Source organism: Temnothorax nylanderi, unplaced genomic scaffold, assembly GCF_030848795.1.
Source record: "Temnothorax nylanderi isolate EJ_2023f unplaced genomic scaffold, tnyl_v1.0 TNYL_tig0005_pilon, whole genome shotgun sequence".
Classification (NCBI taxonomy): Eukaryota; Metazoa; Arthropoda; class Insecta; order Hymenoptera; family Formicidae; genus Temnothorax; species Temnothorax nylanderi.
The window spans coordinates 1,359,141-1,380,413 of NW_027249067.1; the positions used below are offsets into that span (position 1 = coordinate 1,359,141).

At 36.8% G+C, this 21,273-nt stretch overlaps 2 protein-coding genes across 2 annotated transcripts; both read right to left on the reverse strand.

The window, feature by feature from the left end:
• Positions 1-1,542: 1,542 nt before the first annotated feature.
• Positions 1,543-8,973, reverse strand: LOC139776084 (vitellogenin-2-like). The gene is made up of 7 exons (XM_071712554.1): positions 8,812-8,973; positions 7,789-8,501; positions 6,672-7,565; positions 5,101-6,139; positions 3,443-5,026; positions 2,662-3,089; positions 1,543-2,356 (listed from the first exon to the last, which is right to left on the reverse strand). Exons 1-7 carry the CDS (start codon positions 8,840-8,842, stop codon positions 1,706-1,708), a joined length of 5,340 nt encoding a protein of 1,779 aa, XP_071568655.1. The 5' UTR covers positions 8,843-8,973; the 3' UTR covers positions 1,543-1,705.
• Positions 8,974-11,061: 2,088 nt separating this feature from the next.
• Positions 11,062-18,491, reverse strand: LOC139776076 (vitellogenin-3-like). Its single transcript, XM_071712543.1, has 7 exons — positions 18,332-18,491; positions 17,315-18,027; positions 16,189-17,091; positions 14,618-15,656; positions 12,960-14,543; positions 12,179-12,606; positions 11,062-11,873 (listed from the first exon to the last, which is right to left on the reverse strand). The coding sequence occupies exons 1-7, from the start codon at positions 18,360-18,362 to the stop codon at positions 11,223-11,225; spliced, it is 5,349 nt and encodes a 1,782-aa protein (XP_071568644.1). The 5' UTR covers positions 18,363-18,491; the 3' UTR covers positions 11,062-11,222.
• Positions 18,492-21,273: the final 2,782 nt, after the last annotated feature.

Sequence of the window (21,273 nt, forward strand, 5' to 3'; positions counted from 1 at the left end):
AGCAACGAAATTTTGTTAATATAAATATAAATATTTTAGTAGGTGTTTACATATACAACGGAATTATATAAAACTATCGATAAAATGGACTTGTAACTGTAATTCTTAAATTGTCACTCGTTTCTTCAAAAAAATTGCTATTACAACCTGGAAGAAAAATCTAAATGCAAACTAATACATTTATTCATTAACGTCTATTTTTCTTTTGATAAGGAGGTCGGTTGCCGTCACGTGTGGGGCAGGCGACAGGGCAGGGGAAAGCCTATAGATTCTCGTCGCGTGAAATAAACGAGTTTTAGCAAATGAATATGTGGAAGGCATTTAATTAGCTGTTTCTTAAGGTTTTTGTCGTTGTACAATGGTTGTTTGCACAATTAAAACTCAAATACGTTACTATCCATATTGAAATGTGGCAATATGCTGTTTTATTTTTTCAATTTCTTGATAACTATGTAGACAAATCATTTCCCTTCTCGTAAAAGTATTTTCATTAAATTCTCATCATTTTTAATATGCTTTTGAGAGTTACATTACAGGTGTCGTAACATTTTTGCTATGTTGCCCGTGTACAAGAGAGAGATAAGAGCATTATAACTTCAATCGAGAGACACGGTAGTGTCTTGCGCCAAGTACGCGCGGAGCGGGACTGACCGTGACTCATTTACGCGACGCGACGATAATTAATTACTCGACAACCATGCAGACAGTTGTCTTCAACTTTGACATAAACGATAGATTCCCATAGACGAATATCCTCCATAAATTTGAACTAATTCTTATCATATTGATTTGAGCAACCAACCTACTTAACTCATATATTTATAGCTATATCTCGAATAGCCTATATAGAACTTCTACTTTTCCAATCAATTCAATTGAGAGCTGTGTGATGTTCGTGTTTATGGCGCAAATACGGCGAGAAAAGTAGAAAACGGATGCGGAGACGACAATGAACTTCGCGATAAATTATAGTTTTTATGCACGAAATCAATATAAAATATATAAATATTTATATTATATGCATATGCACAGTTTTTTAAGATACGTTACACGTAAATGCACTGCAAACTCGCGGAGGCCGCACGCTGCGCGGAGCAACTCCGAGATAGAAAGCGAGCAAAGTAAGTACTTTATAACTGTGAACGCTGCGATACGAGACCGTGATACTGCCATTAGCGACTGGTCGTGAAGCTGCGGGATTACAAGGTTTTATGCTTTAGGTTCTCTAGAACATTCGGGAATCTTCACGACCGTAGAAACGGAATGCGAAGCATCTTGATAGTCGAGATAATTAGTTGAGATAACAAGAAAGACGTGATAATCAAAACACGTTTGGCTTTACCTCAGCTTAATCTTAGTTTTACGAATACTTTTTGACTATATGTACATCTAGAGAGATTGAAATAAAGGTTTAACGGTTGTTCTGATGAAGGAGATGATTACTGGTATGAAAGTTAATAATGATCTTAATTAATGCTGATATTAAATCGATTATGTCGATTTCGAGTGGCTTGGATATGCTAAAAAGAATGCAACTAATAATTATGTTGAAAATATTCAACTTTATTCTTGCTTGCATTACTGCAATTACTAAAAGCACATATTTGCAGCCTTTTATAAAAAGATAAAATAAAAAAAGGAAGAAGTCGTTTCAATTAAGTATATGCATGATCGGTATATGGTATATCACTTCGGTATTGCCGGATTACGCGGCGCTGCAAGCCCCGTGCGGAACTTGGAAAACGTGCGACTTGGTGACAGGCTTCCGGGACAAATCTGGATTAGCGCCATTCTCGACTCTTTGTTTTAGCGATATAAATTCTTCGTTCCTCATCTGGCAATAAAGGGGATATTTCTTTAATTTTCTTTCCACGGGCACGGTACCCTCGCGGCATGTTGGCACTGGCCTGGTAGTGAAACAGAGCTCGTCACCCTCTTCAACGACCTTTGTGCGATAGATAATGTTTTGTCCCACTTGAAAATCGTCTGGTCTGCCCTCTACCTCCGGACTTTGTTTGTTATCTCGACCGCGGTTTTGTCCACGTACTCTCATGCGATTCTCGTGATGGTAGCCCCAATTTTTGCCCTCTGTCGACAGTCTTCCTGCTTCTTTGTCGCTGATAACGTTTCTCATAAGATGACGTCCCGATGGTAACTCATAGCACTGAGCTTGTTCAGCTTTCCGTTTGTTTTCCACGACGGATCCTTGGCTATTCTCCTGAAGCAAAGCGTACGTAGCGGCGAATTCTTCGGGCTTCATCAAGATGCAGTTCTGAGGAGTGAGAAAATCGGTGCTGGGGTTGCGGTCGTAGTTGCCGCAAAGACCGCGTATGTTATTGCGATACTTATCGGATACCTGCACAGAAAAAGAGAAGTGTCAAATGAGGACTTACATACGCAACAATCTATAATCTTCTTATTAAGAATTTCAACTCTTTTTTCTTGGTTGAACTATATAAGTGCCTTCATTCAAACAAGTTTTCTTCGTTTAACGCAACATAATCTCATTTCAAGATTTTCACGTTGAAACTAAAGATACTTTCAAATCAAGAATATTATTTTTTTTCTGTGTAAATTTATTTCAGTTTTCATTACGCTTTCTACATTATATTGTGAGCGACTTAATATATTTTTACCAGTTTGTTTCATATTTTTACTCACCGTTATTTTAACATATTCTCCGTTGTACACGACGTGGATTCCATATTTGTCCGAGTGGAGTGCGAACGATCCGTCCGGTAGCTCGACGATTTCGTAAATGACTTCACCATTTTGGATGCCTTGATAGCTTTTGTACTTTGATATCTCAACCACCTCTCCGCCAACTTTAACTTGAAGATGATTATTATAATTATACAGTTGAACTTCATGGTTGCCCAGGTATATAATGACGCTCTTGGTGCCATAGTCCCCATCTTCAGCTAAGATAGCCGCTCTCATTTTTTCCGGAATAGTCATTTGTTGTTTGCGATTATCGGGATCCTGTTGCGGATATGTGGTCAGTAGCACGTGCTTAACAGCCCCCATTGTCACAGGGAAGGTCCGCTTATCAAAAGTCGTGATCTTGTGTTCGTCGAGAGTACATGAATCTGTGAAAAAGAATTCATTGATGTTGTATTGGAATTTTTAGAAATAATCTATATTACATTTCGTAATACACCTTTGCCCAGTTAAATATAATCTATCGAGGTGACAAAATCAATAATGGAACAATAAGTTATTTACCTTACTTAACCAGTATAATAATAACTATATTTATGCGCGCTCGCGGAAAAGTTAAAAAATCGTACAAAGTCAATAGAACGTCGGCTTCTACGTTATTATTCAAACACTAATTTGTTTTTTAATTAACGCGTGATACATTATCAGTACATTAAATTACTTTTAACTTTCAATATTTTAAGAATACTAATTATCCTTTTTACAAAATTTTAGAACTCACCTTTTTCTAATTCATTTTGAAGCATGCTGTCAACTGCTTCAGCCAGCTGTTGTGTTTTCATGGTTGTTTCCATAGGACGAGGGAAAGTAACATTTAGTTTCGGAGTGCGTATGAAGATCTTTGGTACTGCGTTCATCATAAGAGGTAAGGCATTTATTCTTATAGAGACAGTGTCTGCTCCAGAGTTTGTTACTGTAAGTTCCACATATTTGGACAATAAATCCGATAAGTAATTGATAACCCAGTCCCACATTTTTTCAAAAAGTCCATTTGGTCCAATTGTAAGGTCGTACTGATCTCTCATTTGGGCAGTCTCAATGGCCTTCTGGCACACTGGCGCTAATTTGTTTCCTTTTTGAATCTCTTGCCGACATTGTCCGACCGTTTCAGAGTTCTCTAATATTTCCTGCAGTTGATCACTTCGCGTTGCTTTGCCGTCGATAACAACTTTGTTTCCGCCCTCGCACCTCTTTCCATATAGCAGTTCTGCCCTGACATTATCTACTGGTGGGTTCTTCAAAGTGTATTCGAAATCTAGAGGAGTATCCGGCGAACTATATATTTCCTGAAGGTAGCAAGCTTCATTCTTCGTCTCTCCTTCCATCTGCGGCGATTGAGAATTCCAATAAAGATAGGCTTTGCATTTTCTGTCCAGGTTGCTTCTCACAAAGCCGGCGCTGAGAACTTGTCGCTCTTCTGACGTCGGGACATTGTAATTCATGTCGAATACATAGACCTTACCCGACTGGAGACCTCTGGCGAGGCTCTGCATAATCTGATTTCTTCTCTCCGTACTGTTTGGCTTATTACTAGGTATAGGAACACCCCATGGCGGCTCTATTTCTTGCGATTGTTGATTAAGAGCGTTAACTTCCAAGTTATTGTAAGCGATGTTGATGCGAAACTCACTCCTTCTCACTTGTTCAGGATTCATTAATATACCTACTTTCTTAAATTGTCCGTTGGTAGCTTTATGCAATTCCCAGAGCTTCGCAACACTATTTCCCAAGTCTCTTTGTTCTATTTCTCCGATATCAGATTCTACCTTGAGAGAAAACAGGTCTTTTTCTATCGCGGTCTTATGTTTTTTTGAAGTCAGTACGTGATGCGTGTTTTTGTCAAGATATACAGGTTGAAGATTGAGAATGTCTTGTCGCGTGGTGAAGGGAACGGTGGTGTGTTGCCATAATGTGAGTTGAGAATCCATTAGATTTTGCGGTAATTTCGGGCGAATCATCAACCCAATGTTTTTCTGTTTCATGTTAAAGTCGACTTGGAGCTCTACTGGTACTTGCAGAAGTTTATTGTCGTCGATACCAGCCATGTAATTCTTATGCTCGAAAGGTGCTACAAAACCAAACCGCCTCTGTATCCTATTGCCAAGTACGACTTTAATAGTGCCTACTTTCACGTTGTTGGCAGATTCCTCTGTTTTCGACTCAAGTTGAAGTTTTATAAGTGTTGGCGATTCCAAGGAATAAATGAACGGTAGGCCGTTCGTTTCCATCGGAAAGCTCACTGCTGATTCATAATTGTTGAATACAGTTGATTCCAATTTCTGGTTCTTCTTCAAGAAATCTTGCACTGTAATGCAATAATAGTTATAATTTATATCTTTAAAATTAATATAATTTTAAAGTACAATTTAGAATACTCACGTTTGGAAAAGCTGGGAACTGAGTCACTCTCGAAGGGATAGAATATCAAACTGTATATCGTGTCGAGGTAAACGTTTCCTTCCAACTTGTTCAGGTATTCGGGCTTGATCTTAAGTGCTTGCGCAAGCTTCTCAACGCGCGATTTTTGCGGTGCTTCTTCTCTCCCGTTTCCTTCCTCCGACTGCCAAAGTTTACCGATTAACTGCTGGATGTTCGATATTGTGTATCCTGCTCCCAGGGTAGGCTGCTGCACGAAATCGAAGATGGTATTCACACCAACGTGTACAAGTACGGGTAGTGGGCTATTGTCACTGCTGACGGTTCGCAGGTAAAATCCTTTAACGATCCAGTTTTCAATGTCCTTGTAGTAGCCTCGTGACAACGAGTTAGCACTCTTCTTAGGATTCAATAGATGTGTGACAAGGCGCGCCTTGCTAGCTATCTTATGCAATTCCAATCGTTTCGTATTAGCGAGGCTCTGTAGAGTAGTCTTTACGGCAGAGTTCACTTGTTCGTTCTTATCGTAATGAGTGTATTTCGCTACGCGTTGCAATGTAATCAGAGGTGGATTGGTCAGGATAAATAGCTGTACCGCTATGCAACGTATCTCGTGATCCTCGAGCTCGTTCACGTAGAGCTTGTAGAAAATGGGCCCAACTAATTTCGGTTGGGTTCTGGCTAAGCCGGACAAGGAAGATACGATGAGCAAACGTTGGAAATTCGACGCCGGCTGCGTGCCTTCTAAGTACGGCTCAAAGACCGAGATAATCTTCTGATGGCCGGTAGTAGCCAGTGCCATGATAAATGTCTGAATTTTTTGACCGTTGTTTTCGTCGAAACCTTCTTTCAGTTTATCAGTCAGATAGGAAATACCGAGGTCGATCACTGCATTGTTATCTTTCGCACTCATAGGACTGGAACTCTGTTTCGGAGATAATTGCCAGATGGTTAGACCATTGTGGATCAATTGGCCAAGAGCTATGGGCGCGGACACATTCGCATATTTCTGTTCCAATACTGCTGGATGGACAATCATATCCTACACAGAAATCACAAATTTAAAATTAATTTTAATTTTATTTTTATATAATTTCTTGGTAAAAAAGTTTCTCATATTTTTCTCTTATTTTCTCAGAAATTTTGCAAGAATTGGGACTTATGAAAAATTCTGAAAAAATATATGTCTCATTGTCAGATACTTTCAGAAATAATTGGATGAAGATTTTCGGAATATTTTAGTATCCGTATGTATAAAAATTTCTATAAATTGCACAGAGATTTTCTCATATTTATTCAGATTTCTACAAAGATAAATTAGCGAAAAATATTTTATTTTTATTTTATCTGAGTTTTTCTGAAAAACGTTCCAATTTATATAAAAAATCTGAAAAATTCTGAGTATTCTGAGAAAATCTGAAAATTTTTATAGAGATTCTGATTAATAATATGAAAAATTCTGAGATATTTTTCTACCAAGGTTTTTAATCACTGATATAATAGATTATATCGACCGGATAGGAAGAATTAAAAGACGCTTGATTCTTAACACGCTATTGTAAACGGATACTTACGAAGAATGCTCTGACATATTTCGCTGTTGGTTTGCGAACGTGCTTGGGAATTTGGGAGATAACTAATCCCGCTTCTGCGTCTCCAAGTTTTCCATTATGTAGCCAATTTTGAATAGTCAACAAAGCAGGTCCAGTTCCAGCTTGTGCGACGGCGTCACGTAAAACGGCCTTGCTATCTATATGATGCTGTTCATCCTGTATTCCGTCCCCACTAACGACGCGATTCACTAATTCAGTGTATTGTTCGTAGTTCATGACGCGAAGAAGATTTTTCAAGATTACGTATTTCTCCAGTAAGTCTACGCCCGGTGTCTGAGAGGGATTTTGCAGTGCGTCGGCTATTTGAGAGATTATGTTGTAGGCATTTTCCACAGCATTGACCTTATCGGACATCTGGATATTCTTGCCCTTGTAGCCGATAAAGTAGGGTAACAGCGGAACGTTCGGAGCCAGGTGCAATTCTGCTGTAGGTTCAGGGTCAGGAATAAAGTCCTCTTCACTGCTGGAGCTACTGGAGCTGCTGGATCTTCCGCGGTAATAGCTGTGGGCACCTTCTTGAGAAGAAGAGCTGCTGCTCTCTGACGATTGTCTTTGCATAGAATTCCAACTGACGCTCGGCTGACGTTCTTTTCGGTTCTCGGAGTCAGAGAACGGGTTATTTTGTGTGTACATTAGGTTTCCAATTGATTCGAGGTTTGTTGATTCGAGTGATCCAAGCTGAGAGCTGGAGAGTTTCTGTCTTTCGACTAAAGTTAATTTCATTACGCTATAGACATTGCCAAGAAAAGAATTGGATTTTCCAAGATTGACGGATATCTGGGCGTTCGTTACGACGGATTGAATAACGAAACGTTTCAGATTGCCCGAGAGAGTCAGTTGAGTCACGGTATATGGCTGTAACAATCACATAATTGCAATAAGTTTCGTTAATCAATTTTATCATTCTGTTTTCTATTGATTCCAATAGTTTGGATAATCGAATATAGAAAAGCATCGTTATCTAAAATAAGACAATTTTCCCAAAAAATTTTCTTTTATAATCCTCAACAATTACACGTTTTTTTTAGCTTTAGAATGTAAAATATAAAAATAGTTTATTAATTAAAATTTAACTCACCGAGACGACTTGTGGTTTGAGTGATTCCTTCATCAATTGACCGTTTTGATAAATTTTACGTTGCTGGCATCTCTCGTAATTCTTCACTTTATTAACGATGAAATGTTGACCGTGTTCACCGCGTAATTGCGGGAAAGGTACCCTATCTGGCCTCTCTTGTGGGTAAGAATTATTCAACACCGGCGCGATTTCATAGAGAACCTCGCATTTGCCACTGACGGAATCCTCCATGGCACTAAACATGGCGTGAGAATTTTCGTTCTGGGGGATCTGAATGCTCTTGCTCTTTATCGCGTTTTCGCCCTGCGTGTCAACCTGCAGCTGGCTCACGAGACTGTCGAGAATATTCAGCTCCCAAGTCGGCATACTACGATCGACCAACATATTCCGGATCACTCCATGTTTCAATCTGATCTCAAATGGCTTTCCCGACATGGGAAGCGGCTGATACTCCAGATTCTGGTCAGGGATCTCGGTCCCCGGACCGTTTAGTAATATATTGTGTATATGAGAATACTGCGGATTGGAAAGCTTCGCCTGCAGTAACTCTGGTGTTTTTACTTGAATGGTGAGTAAACCCTTTATTTGAACTCCAGTATATTGTTCGTTTAACTTGTCGAGGCCCGCCAGTGTCCGACTTTGTACAAGGTATTGATATTCATATCCCTTTTCCCAGGCATGGTCGTGATCAGGTGTGGCCACGGCCAAGCCGACTGTCAAATGGTTGCCAAATTGTAATTATTAGAATTTGTCTTTTCTTATTAGATATTGAAATAAAATTCTTATTACGTTAATTGTCTCAAAAAGTTGGATTTATCTTTGTACATAAATTAGTTAAATAATAACGCATGCAAAACATGAAAGTTAGATTTCACAGCAATGATTTTATATCAATCGAAAAATCAATCGATTTTTTTACTAATTCGGAAAACTTAGTTTTGAAAATTTCATGGAAATGCGAGATATTTTATTTGAAATTTTCATGGAAACTATTACATATCTGCAAAGTTGATGTCTACTTACCAAGTAGAAGAACGGTGACAGGGAACCACATGGTGTTATGTGGTGGCCAGTACCAAATGCGAAATGAAAGCTTCCTCTCCTTGATTTAATTTATATACAGGAGTATGCCAACTCAACTTGACCTGCCGATGGCCACAGATTCAGTATCCGCACGAACTTGAAACTATATCGTTCACCACGCGCGTGACAATTTTTTTTAACCTTCCACACGATAGATTACTTGTGACATCCGTAGCATATTTAAGAAAATGAAGACGAGGTCGTGCCATCGGACTTCCGGACAGGACTTTGACTTCGTACGAAGATATTATTAACTTCGCTCGATCGATCAAAACACATCGAGATCGATATTAATCAACTGTTTTCTAGTCAATATACTGAAATTTATCAAAATATATTCGACGTAATTGAAAGTAAATTTTCTGTAACTTACGCAAAGTATAATTACGTGTGTTTATTCGCTGTAGATTAGAAGAAATATATGTATTTTTAATTATATTTAAAAGTGAAAATTATGCAGAGATTGTTTACTCTGACGTATAATATAATTAAATAAACGGATATAATATATATTAAAATAATATAATTAAATATATATATATATATATATATATAAAATATATGTAATATGTATTTATTTTGTCTCTCTATATGTCAGCTTTTCAAAGGGAGAGAATAATAGAAAGTTATCCATTATTTCTATTAGCAACGAAATTTTGTTAATATAAATATAAATATTTTAGTAGGTGTTTACATATGCAACGGAATTATGTAAAACTATCAATAAAATGAACTTGTAACTGTAATTCTTAAATTGTCATTCGTTTCATCAAAAAATTTGCTATTACAACTTGGAAGAAAAATCTAAATGCAAACTAATACATTTATTCATTAACGTCTATTTTTCTTTTGATAAGGAGGTTGGTTGTCGTCACGTGCGGGGCAGGCGGCAGGGCAGGGGAAAGCCTATAGATTTTCGTCGCGTGAAATAAACGATTTTTAGCAAATAAATATGTGGAAGGCATTTAATTAGCTGTTTCTTAAGGTTTTTGTCGTTGTTTGTATAATCGTTGTTTGCACAATTAAAACTCAAATACGTTACTATCCACATTGAAATGTGGCAATATGATGTTTTATTTTTACCATTTCTTGATAACTATGTGGACAAATCATTTCAGTTCTCGTAAAAGTATTTTCATTAAATTCTTATCATTTTTAATATGCTTTCGAGATTTACATTACAGGTGTCGTAACATTTTTGCTATGTCGCCCGTGTACAAGAGAGAGATAAGAGCATTATAACTTCAATCAAGAGACACGGTAGTGTCTTGCGCCAAGTACGCGCGGAGCGAGACTGACCGTGACTCATTTATGCGACGCGACAATAATTAATTACTCGACAACAATGCAGACAGTTGTCTTCAACTTTGGCATAAACGACAGATTCCCATAGACGAATATCTTCCATAAATTTGAACTAATTCTTATCATATTGATTTGAGCAACCAACCTACTTAACTCATATATTTATAGCTATATCTCGAATAGCATATATAGAACTTCTACTTTTCCAATCAATTCAATTGAGAGCTGTGTGATGTTCGTGTTTATGGCGCAAATACGGCGAGAAAAACAGAAAACGGATCCGGATACGACAATAAACTTCGCGATAAATTGTAGTTTTTATTACACGAAGTCAATATAAAATATATGAATATTTATATTATATGCATATGCACAATTTTTTAAGATACGTTACACGCAAATGCACTGCAAACTCGCGGAGGCCGCACGCTGCGCGGAGCAACTCCGAGATAGAAAGCGAGCAAAATAAGGACATTATAACTGTGAACGCTGCGATACGAGACCGTAATACTGCCATTAGCGACTGGTCGTGAAGCTGCGGGATTACAAGGTTTTATGCTTTAGGTTCTCTAGAACATTCGGGAATCTTCCCGACCGTAGAAACGGAATGCGAAGCGTCTTGATAGTCGAGATAATTTGCAGAGATAACAAGAAAGACGTAATAATCAAAACTCGTTTGGCTTTACCTCAGCTTAATTTTAGTTTTACGAATATTTTTTGACTATATGTATATCTAGAGAGATTGAAATAATGTTTAACGGTTGTTCTGATAAAGGCGATGATTACTGGTATGAAAGTTAATAATGATCTTAATTAATGCTGATATTAAATCGATTATGTCGATTTCGAGTGGCTTGGATATGCCAAAAAGAATACAACTAATAATTATGTTGAAAATATTCAACTTTATTCTTGCTTACATTACTGCAATTAGATTACTAAAAGCACATATTTGCAGTCTTTTATAAAAAGATAAAATAAAAAAAGGAAGAAGTCGTTTCAATTAAGTATATGCATGATCGGTATATCACTTCGGTATTGCCGGATTACGCGGCGCTGCAAGCCCCGTGCGGAACTTGGAAAACGTGCGACTTGGTGGCAGGCTTCCGGGACAAATCTGGATTAGCGCCATTCTCGACTCTTTGTTTTAGCGATGTAAATTCTTCGTTCCTCATCTGGCAATAAAGGGGATATTTCTTTAATTTTTTTTCCATGGGCACGGTACCCTCGCGGCATGTTGGCACAGGCCTGGTAGTGAAACAGAGCTCGTCACCTTCTTCAACGACCTTTGTGCGATAGATAATGTTTTGTCCCACTTGAAAATCGTCTGGTCTGCCCCCTACCTCCGGACTTTGTTTGTTATCTCGACCGCGGTTTTGTCCACGTACTCTCATACGATTCTCGTGATGGTAGCCCCAATTTTTGCCCTCTGTCGACAGTCTTCCTGCTTCTTTGTCGCTGATAACGTTTCTCATAAGATGACGTCCCGATGGTAACTCATAGCACTGAGCTTGTTCAGCTTTCCGTTTGTTTTCCATGACGGGTCCTTGGCTATTCTCCTGAAGCAAAGCGTACGTAGCGGCGAATTCTTCGGGCTTCATCAAGATGCAGTTCTGAGGAGTGAGGAAATCGGTGCTGGGGTTGCTGTCGTAGTTGCCGCAAAGACCGCGTATGTTATTGCGATACTTGTCGGATACCTGCACAGAAAAAGAGAAGTGTCAAATGAGGACTTACATACGCAACAATCTATAATCTTCTTATTAAGAATTTCAACTCTTTTTTCTTGGTTGAACTATATAAGTGGCTTCATTCAAGCAAGTTTTCTTCGTTTAACGCAACATAATCTCATTTCAAGATTTTCACATTGAAACTAAAGATACTTTCCAGTCAAGAATATTATTTTTTTTCTGTGTAAATTTATTTCAGTTTTTATTACGCTTTCTACATTATATTGTGAGTGACTTAATATATTTTTACCAGTTTGTTTCATATTTTTACTCACCCTTATTTCGACATATTCTCCGTTGTACACGACGTGGATTCCATATTGGTCCGAGTTGAGTACGATCGATCCGTCCGGTAGCTCGACGATTTCGTAAATAACTTCACCATTTTGGATGCCTTGATAGCTTTTGTACTGTGATACCTCAACCACCTCTCCGCCAACTTTAACTTGAAGATGATTATTATATTTATACAGTTGAACTTCATGGTTGCCCAGGTATATAGTGACGCTTTTGGTGCCATAGTCCCCATCTTCAGCTAAGATAGCCGCTCTCATTTTTTCCGGAATAGTCATTTGTTGTTTGCGATTATCGGGATCCTGTTGCGGATATGTGGTCAGTAGCACGTGCTTAACAGCCCCCATTGTCACAGGGAAGGTCCGCTTATCAAAAGTCGTGATCTTGTGTTCGTCGAGACTACATGAATCTGTGAAAAAGAATTCATTGATGTTGTATTGGAATTTTTAGAAATAATCTATATTACATTTCGTAATACACCTTTGCCCAGTTAGATATAATCTATCGAGGTGACAAAATCAATAATGGAACAATAAGTTATTTACCTTACTTAACCAGTATAATAATAACTATATTTATGCGCGCTCGCGGGAAAGTTAAAAAATCGTACAAAGTCAATAGAACGTCGGCTTCTACGTTATTATTCAAACACTAATTTGTTTTTTAATTAACGCGTGATACATTATCAGTACATTAAATTACCTTTAACTTTCAATATTTGAAGAATACTAATTATCCTTTTTACAAAATTTTAGAACTCACCTTTTTCTAATTCATTTTGTAGCATGCTGTCAACTGCTTCAGCCAGCTGTTGTGTTTTCATGGTTGTTTCCATAGGACGAGGGAAAGTAACATTTAGTTTCGGAGTGCTTATTAAGATCTTTGGTAGTGCGTTCATCATAAGAGGTAAGGCATTTATTCTTATAGAGACAGTGTCTGCTCCAGAGTTTGTTACTGTAAGTTCCACATATTTGGACAATAAATCCGATAAGTAATTGATAACCCAGTCCCACATTTTTTCAAAAAGTCCATTTGGTCCAATTGTAAGGTCGTACTGATCTCTCATTTGGGCAGTCTCAATGGCCTTCTGGCACACTGGCGCTAATTTGTTTCCTTTTTGAATCTCTTGCCGACATTGTCCGACCGTTTCAGAGTTCTCTAATATTTCCTGCAGTTGATCACTTCGCGTTGCTTTGCCGTCGATAACAACTTTGTTTCCGCCCTCGCACCTCTTTCCATATAGCAGTTCAGCCCTGACATTATCTACTGGTGGGTTCTTCAAAGTGTATTCGAAATCTAGAGGAGTATCCGGCGAACTATATATTTCCTGAAGGTAGCAAGCTTCATTCTTCGTCTCTCCTTCCATCTGCGGCGATTGAGAATTCCAATAAAGATAGGCTTTGCATTTTCTGTCCAGGTTGCTTTTCACAAAGCCGGCGCTGAGAACTTGTCGCTCTTCTGACGTCGGGACATTGTAATTCATGTCGAATAGATAGACCTTACCCGACTGGAGACCTCTGGCGAGGCTCTGCATAATCTGATTTCTTCTTTCCGTACTGTTTGGCTTATTACTAGGTATAGGAACACCCCATGGCGGCTCTGTTTCTTGCGATTGTTGATTAAGAGCGTTAACTTCCAAGTTATTGTAAGCGATGTTGATGCGAAACTCACTCCTTCTCACTTGTTCAGGATTCATTAATATGCCTACTTTCTTAAATTGTCCGTTATTAGCTTCATGCAATTCCCAGAGCTTCGCAACACTATTTCCCAAGTCTCTTTGTTCTATTTCTCCGATATCAGATTCTACCTTGAGAGAAAATAGGTCTTTTTCTATCGCGCTCTTATGTTTTTTTGAAGTCAGTACGTAATGCGTGTTTTTGTCAAGATATACAGGTTGAAGATTAAGAATGTCTTGTCGCGTGGTGAAGGGAACGGTGGTGTGTTGCCATAATGTGAGTTGAGAATCCATTAGATTTTGCGGTAATTTCGGGCGAATCATCAACCCAATGTTTTTCTGTTTCATGTTAAAGTCGACTTGGAGCTCTACTGGTACTTGCAAAAGTTTAGTGTCGTCGATACCAGCCATGTAATTCTGATGCTCGAAAGGTGCTATAAAACCAAACCGCCTCTGTATTTTATTGCCAAGTAGGACTTTAATAGTGCCTTCTTTCACGTTGTTGGCAGATTCCTCTGTTTTCGACTCAAGTTGAAGTTTTATAAGTGTTGGCGATTCCAAGGAATAAATGAACGGTAGGCCGTTCGTTTCCATCGGAAAGCTCACTGTTGATTCATAATTGTTGAATGCAGTTGTTTCCAATTTCTGGTTCTTCTTCAAGAAATCTTGCACTGTAATGTAATAATAGTTATAATTTATATCTTTAAAAGTAATATAATTTTAAAGTACAATTCAGAATACTCACGTTTGGAAAAGCTGGGAACTGAGTTACTTTCGAAGGGATAGAATATCAAACTGTATATCGTGTTAAGGTAAACGTTTCCTTCCAACTTGTTCAGGTATTCGGGCTTGATCTTAAGTGCTTGCGCAAGCTTCTCAACGCGCGATTTTTGCGGTGCTTCTTCTCTCCCGTTTCCTTCCTCCGCCTGCCAAAGTTTACCGATTAACTGCTGGATGTTCGATATTGTGTATCCTGCTCCCACGGTAGGCTGCTGCACGAAATCGAAGATGGTATTCACACCAAAGTGTGCAAGTGCGGGTAGTGGGCTATTGTCACTGCTGACGGTTTGCAGATAATATCCCCTAACGATCCAGTTTTCAAAGTCCTTGTAGTAGCCTCGTGACAACGAGTTAGCACTTTTCTTAGGATTCAATAGATGTGTGACAAGGCGCGCCTTGCTAGCGATTTTATGCAATTCCAATCGTTTCGTATTAGCGAGGCTCTGTAGCGTAGTCTTTACGGCAGAGTTCACTTGTTCGTTCTTATCGTAATGAGTGTATTTCGCTACGCGTTGCAATGTAATCAGAGGTGGATTGGTCAGGATAAATAGCTGTACCGCTATGCAACGTATCTCGTGATCTTCGAGCTCGTTCACGTAGAGCTTGTAGAAAATGGGCCCAACTAATTTCGGTTGGGTTCTGGTTAAGACGTACAAGGAAGATACCATGAGCAAACGTTGGAAATTCGACGCCGGCTGCGTGCCTTCTAAGTACGGCTCAAAGACCGATATAATCTTCTGATGACCGGTAACACCCAGTGCCACGATAAATGTCTGAATTTTTTGACCGTTATTTTCGTCGAAGCCTTCTTTCAGTTTATCAGTCAGATAGGAAAGAACGAGGTCGATCACTGCATTGTTATCTTTCACACTCATAGGACTGGAACTCTGTTTCGGAGATAATTGCCAGATGGTTAGACCATTCTGGATCAATTCGCCAAGAGCTATGGGCGCGGACACATTCACATATTTCTGTTGCAGTACTGCTGGATGGACAATCATATCCTACAACAGAGATCACAAAGTTAAAATTAATTTTTAATTTTAATTTTATTTTTATATAATTCCCTGGTGAAAAAATTTCTCATATTTTTCTCATATTTTCTCAGAAATTTTGCAAGAATTGGGACTTATAAAAAATTCTGAAAAAATATATGTCTCATTGTCAGAAATATTTGGATGAATATTTGAATTTGGAATATTTTAGTATCCGTATGTATGAAAATTTCTATAAATTGCACAGATTTTCTCATATTTATTCAAATTTCTACAAAGATATATTAGGGAAAAATATTGTATTCTTATTTTATCTGAGTTTTTCTGAAAACCGTTCCAATTTATATTAAAAAATCTTAAAGTTCTGAGTATTCTGAGAAAATCTGAAAATTTTTATAGAAATTCTGATTAATAATATGAAAAATTCTGAGATATTTTTCCACCAGGGTTTTTAATCGTTGATATAATAAATTATATAGACCGGATAGGAAGAATTAAAAGACGCTTGATTCTTAACACGCTATTGTAAACGGATACTTACGAAGAATGCCCGGACATATTTCGCTGTTGGTTTGCGAACGTTCTTGGGAATTTGGGATATAACTAATGCCGCTTCTGCGTCTCCAAGTTTTCCATTATGTAGCCAATTTTGAATAGTCAACAAAGCAGGTCCAGTTCCAGCTTGTGCGACGGCGTCGCGTAAAACGGCCTTGCTATCCATATAACTCTGTTTATCCTGTATTCCGTCCCCACTAAAGACGCGATTCACTAATTCAGTGTATTGTTCGTAGTTCATGACGCGAAGGATGTTTTTCAAGATTACGAATTTCTCCAGTGGACAGAAACACTGTTGGCTCGACGTCTGAGAGGGATTTTGCAGTTCGTCGGCTATTTTAGAGATTATGTTGTAGGCATCGTCCACAGCATTGACCTTATCGGACATCTGGATATTCTTGCCCTTGTAGCCGATAAAGTAGGGTAACAGCGGAACGTTCGGAGCCAGGTGCAATTCTGCTGTAGGTTCAGGGTCAGAAATCAAGTCCTCTTCACTGCTGGAGCTACTGGAGCTGCTGGATCTTCCGCGGTAATAGCTGTGGGCACCTTCTTGAGAAGAAGAGCTGCTGCTCTCTGACGATTGTCTTTGCATAGAATTCCAACTGACGCTCGGCTGACGTTCTTTTCGGTTCTCGGAGTCAGAGAACGGGTTATTTTGTGTGTACATTAGGTTTCCAATTGATTCGAGGTTTGTTGATTCGAGTGATCCAAGCTGAGAGCTGGAGAGTTTCTGTCTTTCGACTAAAGTTAATTTCATTACGCTATAGACATTGCCAAGATAAGAATTGGATTTTCCAAGATTGACGGATATCTGGGCGTTCGTTACGACGGATTGAATAACGAAACGTTTCAGATTGCCCGAGAGAGTCAGTTGAGTCACGGTATATGGCTGTAACAATCACATAATTGCAATAAGTTTCGTTAATCAATTTTATCTTTCTGTTTTTTATTGATTCCAATAGTTTGGATAATCGAATATAGAAAAGCATCGTTATCTAAAATAAGACAATTTTCCCAAAAAATTTTCTTTTATAATCCTCAACAATTACACGTTTTTTTAAGCTTTAGAATGTAAAATATAAAAATAGTTTATTAATTAAAATTTAACTCACCGAGACGACTTGTGGTTTGAGTGATTCCTTCATCAATTGACCGTTTTGATAAATTTTACGTTGCTGGCATCTCTCGTAATTCTTCACTTTATTAACGATGAAATGTTGACCGTGTTCACCGCGTAATTGCGGGAAAGGTACCCTATCTGGCCTCTCTTGTGGGTAAGAATTATTCAACACCGGCGCGATTTCATAGAGAACCTCGCATTTGCCACTGACGGAATCCTCCATGGCACTAAACATGGCGTGAGAATTTTCGTTCTGGGGGATCTGAATGCTCTTGCTCTTTATCGCGTTTTCGCCCTGCGTGTCAACCTGCAGCTGGCTCACGAGACTGTCGAGAATATTCAGCTCCCAAGTAGGCATACTACGATCGACCAACATATTCCGGATCACTCCATGTTTCAATCTGATCTCAAATGGCTTCCCCGACATGGGAAGCGGCTGATACTCCAGATTCTGGTCAGAGATCTCGGTCCCCGGACCGTTTAGTAATGTATTGTGTATGTGAGAATACTGCGGATTGGAAAGTTTCGCTTGCAGTATCTCTGGTGTTTTTACTTGAATGGTGAGTAAACCCTTTATTTGAACTCCAGTATATTGTTCATTTAACTTGTCGAGGCCCGCCAGTGTCCGACTTTGTACAAGGTATTGATATTCATGTCCCTTTTCCCAGGCATGGTCGTGATCAGGCGTGGCCACGGCCAACCCGACTGTCAAAAGGTTGCCGAATTGTAATTATTAGAATTTATCTTTTTTTATTAGATATTGAAATGAAATTCTTATTACGTTAATTGTCTCAAAAAGTTGGATTTAACTTTGTATATAAATTAGTTAAATAATAACGCATGCAAAACATGAAAGTTAGATTTCACCGCAATTATTTTATATCAATAGACAAATCAATCGATTTTTTTTACTAATTCGGAAAACTTAGTTTTGAAAATTTCATGGAAATATTTTATTTGAAATTTTCATGGAAACTATTACATATCTACAAAGTTGATGTCTACTTACCAAGTAGAAGAACGGTGACAGGGAACCACATGGTGTTATGTGGTGGCCAGTACCAAATGCGAAATGAAAGCTTCCTCTCCTCTATTAATTTATATACAGAAGTGTGCCAACTCAACTTGACCTGCCGATGGCCATAGATTCAGTATCCGCACGAACTTGAAACTATATCGTTCACCACGCGCGTGACAAATTTTTTTAACCTTCCACACGATAGATTACTTGTGACATCCGTAGCATATTTAAGAAAATGAAGACGAGGTCGTGCCATCGGACTTCCGGACAGGACTTTGACTTCGTACGAAGATATAATTAACTTCGCTCGATCGATCAAAACACATCGAGATCGATATTAATCAACTGTTTTCTAGTCAATATACTGAAATTGATCAAAATATCCGACGTAATTGAAAGTAAATTTTCTATAACTTACGCAAAGTATAATTACGTTTGTCTATTCGCTGCAGATTAGAAGAAATATATGTATTTTTAATTATACTTAAAAGCGAAAATTATGCAGGGATTGTTTACTCTGACGTATAATATAATTAAATAAACGGATATAATATATATTAAAGTAATATAATTAAATAAATACATATAAATGTAAAATATATGTAATATATATACTTTGTATATATACATTTAATATTTCTTTATATTTATTATATTTATTACGATTATTATTATATTTGTTATTTTATTAATCTGTTATGTAATTGTAATCATAAAATTTAATAAAAATTATAATTTTTCATGATCAAGTTTTAATGCATTCGCCGTTTTGTCGAATAAACAGAAAGGATGTTAATTCATGAAAGATTACTGATAATTTTCTGCACGTGTCAAATTTTCGCTTGGCATTTGGAGATCGTTGGTATAACGATTTTATGTCAATAGCTGCTATTTCATTAAGTTTTTCTCTCTCTCTCTTTTGCATCTTATCATGAATGAAAACGTCTGCGAAAGACGAGCAACGAGAGATGTTAGTGAATGTAATATGAACTTGCATACATTTTCCTACAGAAAATGAAAATTAAAAGTGTCAAACTTTGATCCAGGTCGCGAGATATCGGTGTTAGTTGCAGGAGATATCTTCTAACGATGATTACGCGGACAGGAAATCTATAAGTAAACAACATTTTTTTTTAAGTATTTTTAAGACTATTCTTTTTCCAGATTATGATAAACTTGTGTAGAAGACTTCTCTTTCCATTTTTATGTGCGTTCAACTTTTAAGTACGCGTGTAAAGTATTTAAACAATATATATATCTTATATTTAAAATATTCTACAAAATTTATAAAAAATAAAAAACGATTAAATGTGATTTTGTTAAAAAAAAGAGTTGTAAACTAATCGGTCTATAAATATATAAATTATTTTCAAAGAGACATAAGAAGACGGAGAGAATAAATTGACAATTAGTTTCTAGCTTTCTTTCTTTTTATGAGAAATAAACGCTTCCTTAACACTCGATCTCTTAATAAAGATACGGTACTAAAAGTAATATTTCGCAAATTATCGAAAAATATATATATGTATATATAGATGTGTATATATGTGTATGCTAATTTGGAAAAATATAATTTATCTGCATATTGTTGCATATATAATTATAAGATACATAGCAATTATTCGTATAATAACTGAGACCAAGATATAACAAAAAAGTTCTCTCTTTACAGATTTGTTTAAATAAGAAAAAATAAAATAAAAAATAATAATAGAATTTTTAATATTAAAGTGTTTGGAAATTTGATTTTTGTGCCATATTGTAGAGTTTTATTCTTTTGATGCTTCGTTGATTTTCAAAAGTTTAAACATTTGTAATATAAACTCTCTTAGATTGAAAAATCCAATATTCTTCCAAATGGCAATTTAATATTATTAAATTAGTGTCATGTTCTTTACCAAATAATATTCTCTTAAAAGTAATTTTTCTTTCGTCTACCAAGTTCGCGAATCTAGTAATTTTTAATAACTATCGAGAACTTGATTTTCCGTCTCTTTTTGTCAATTTTTCGCGAATTAATTTCTAATAATTTTCAAGAGTTTGATTTTTTGCGATTCAAAAATTCTAGAATGTTCTGAAATTGCGCTTCTTGTAACGTTAGTGTAACGCAGGATATGTGACCCAACAACAGTATATGTGACCGTAGATGTACGTTTATTTAGATTGGATAATTATTTCATTAATTGGAGGGGAAAGCAATAGTGGTGTAAGTCAAACTTTTTAATATATTGACTCGTGTGCATAGACGCAATCTATACAATATATAAATTGCATCTATGCACACGAGTCAATATCTTAAAAAATTTGATTTACACCATTATGGCTTTTACCTTTCCAATTGTAAGTATTTAATAAGTTGTATAATAATATATTTTAATAAGAGCTTTAAAAAATTCTAAAATATTACAAATTATTGTCGACCGTCTTACGTTATTCTTTACTTTATTTGCATACGATAGTTTATTAACGTATCTATCTATATCCATATTCTATCTTATCGTAGATATTTTTATTTTAACAAAATATACATTTCTACATTCTGCAAATTCTTATCTTTCTTTCCACATGTTTTCTGTATATTCACTCATTCATTTGCTCGTTAATTCATACCGGATTCTTATATAATATAACAAATTAATAATTTAATTCTTACAGTTATTTTCTCTGTTTCTCATATTACAAATATTACATAAAATATAATTTCACTAATAAGATATCTGTTTTTTGTATGTGCGTTATATAATTTTTAAATAAAATAAGATGAGATTTTCATTATAATTCAATAATATCTTTTAAAATAATTTACCATATTATTTTAATTATAATTATAATTTTATTATTATATTGCAAAAATTTTTTTACGTCTGGTCCACCAGATTTGATTGCGTTATGCCTGTCTTGCGCTCCTCTCTTTTAGTTTCTATTTTTCT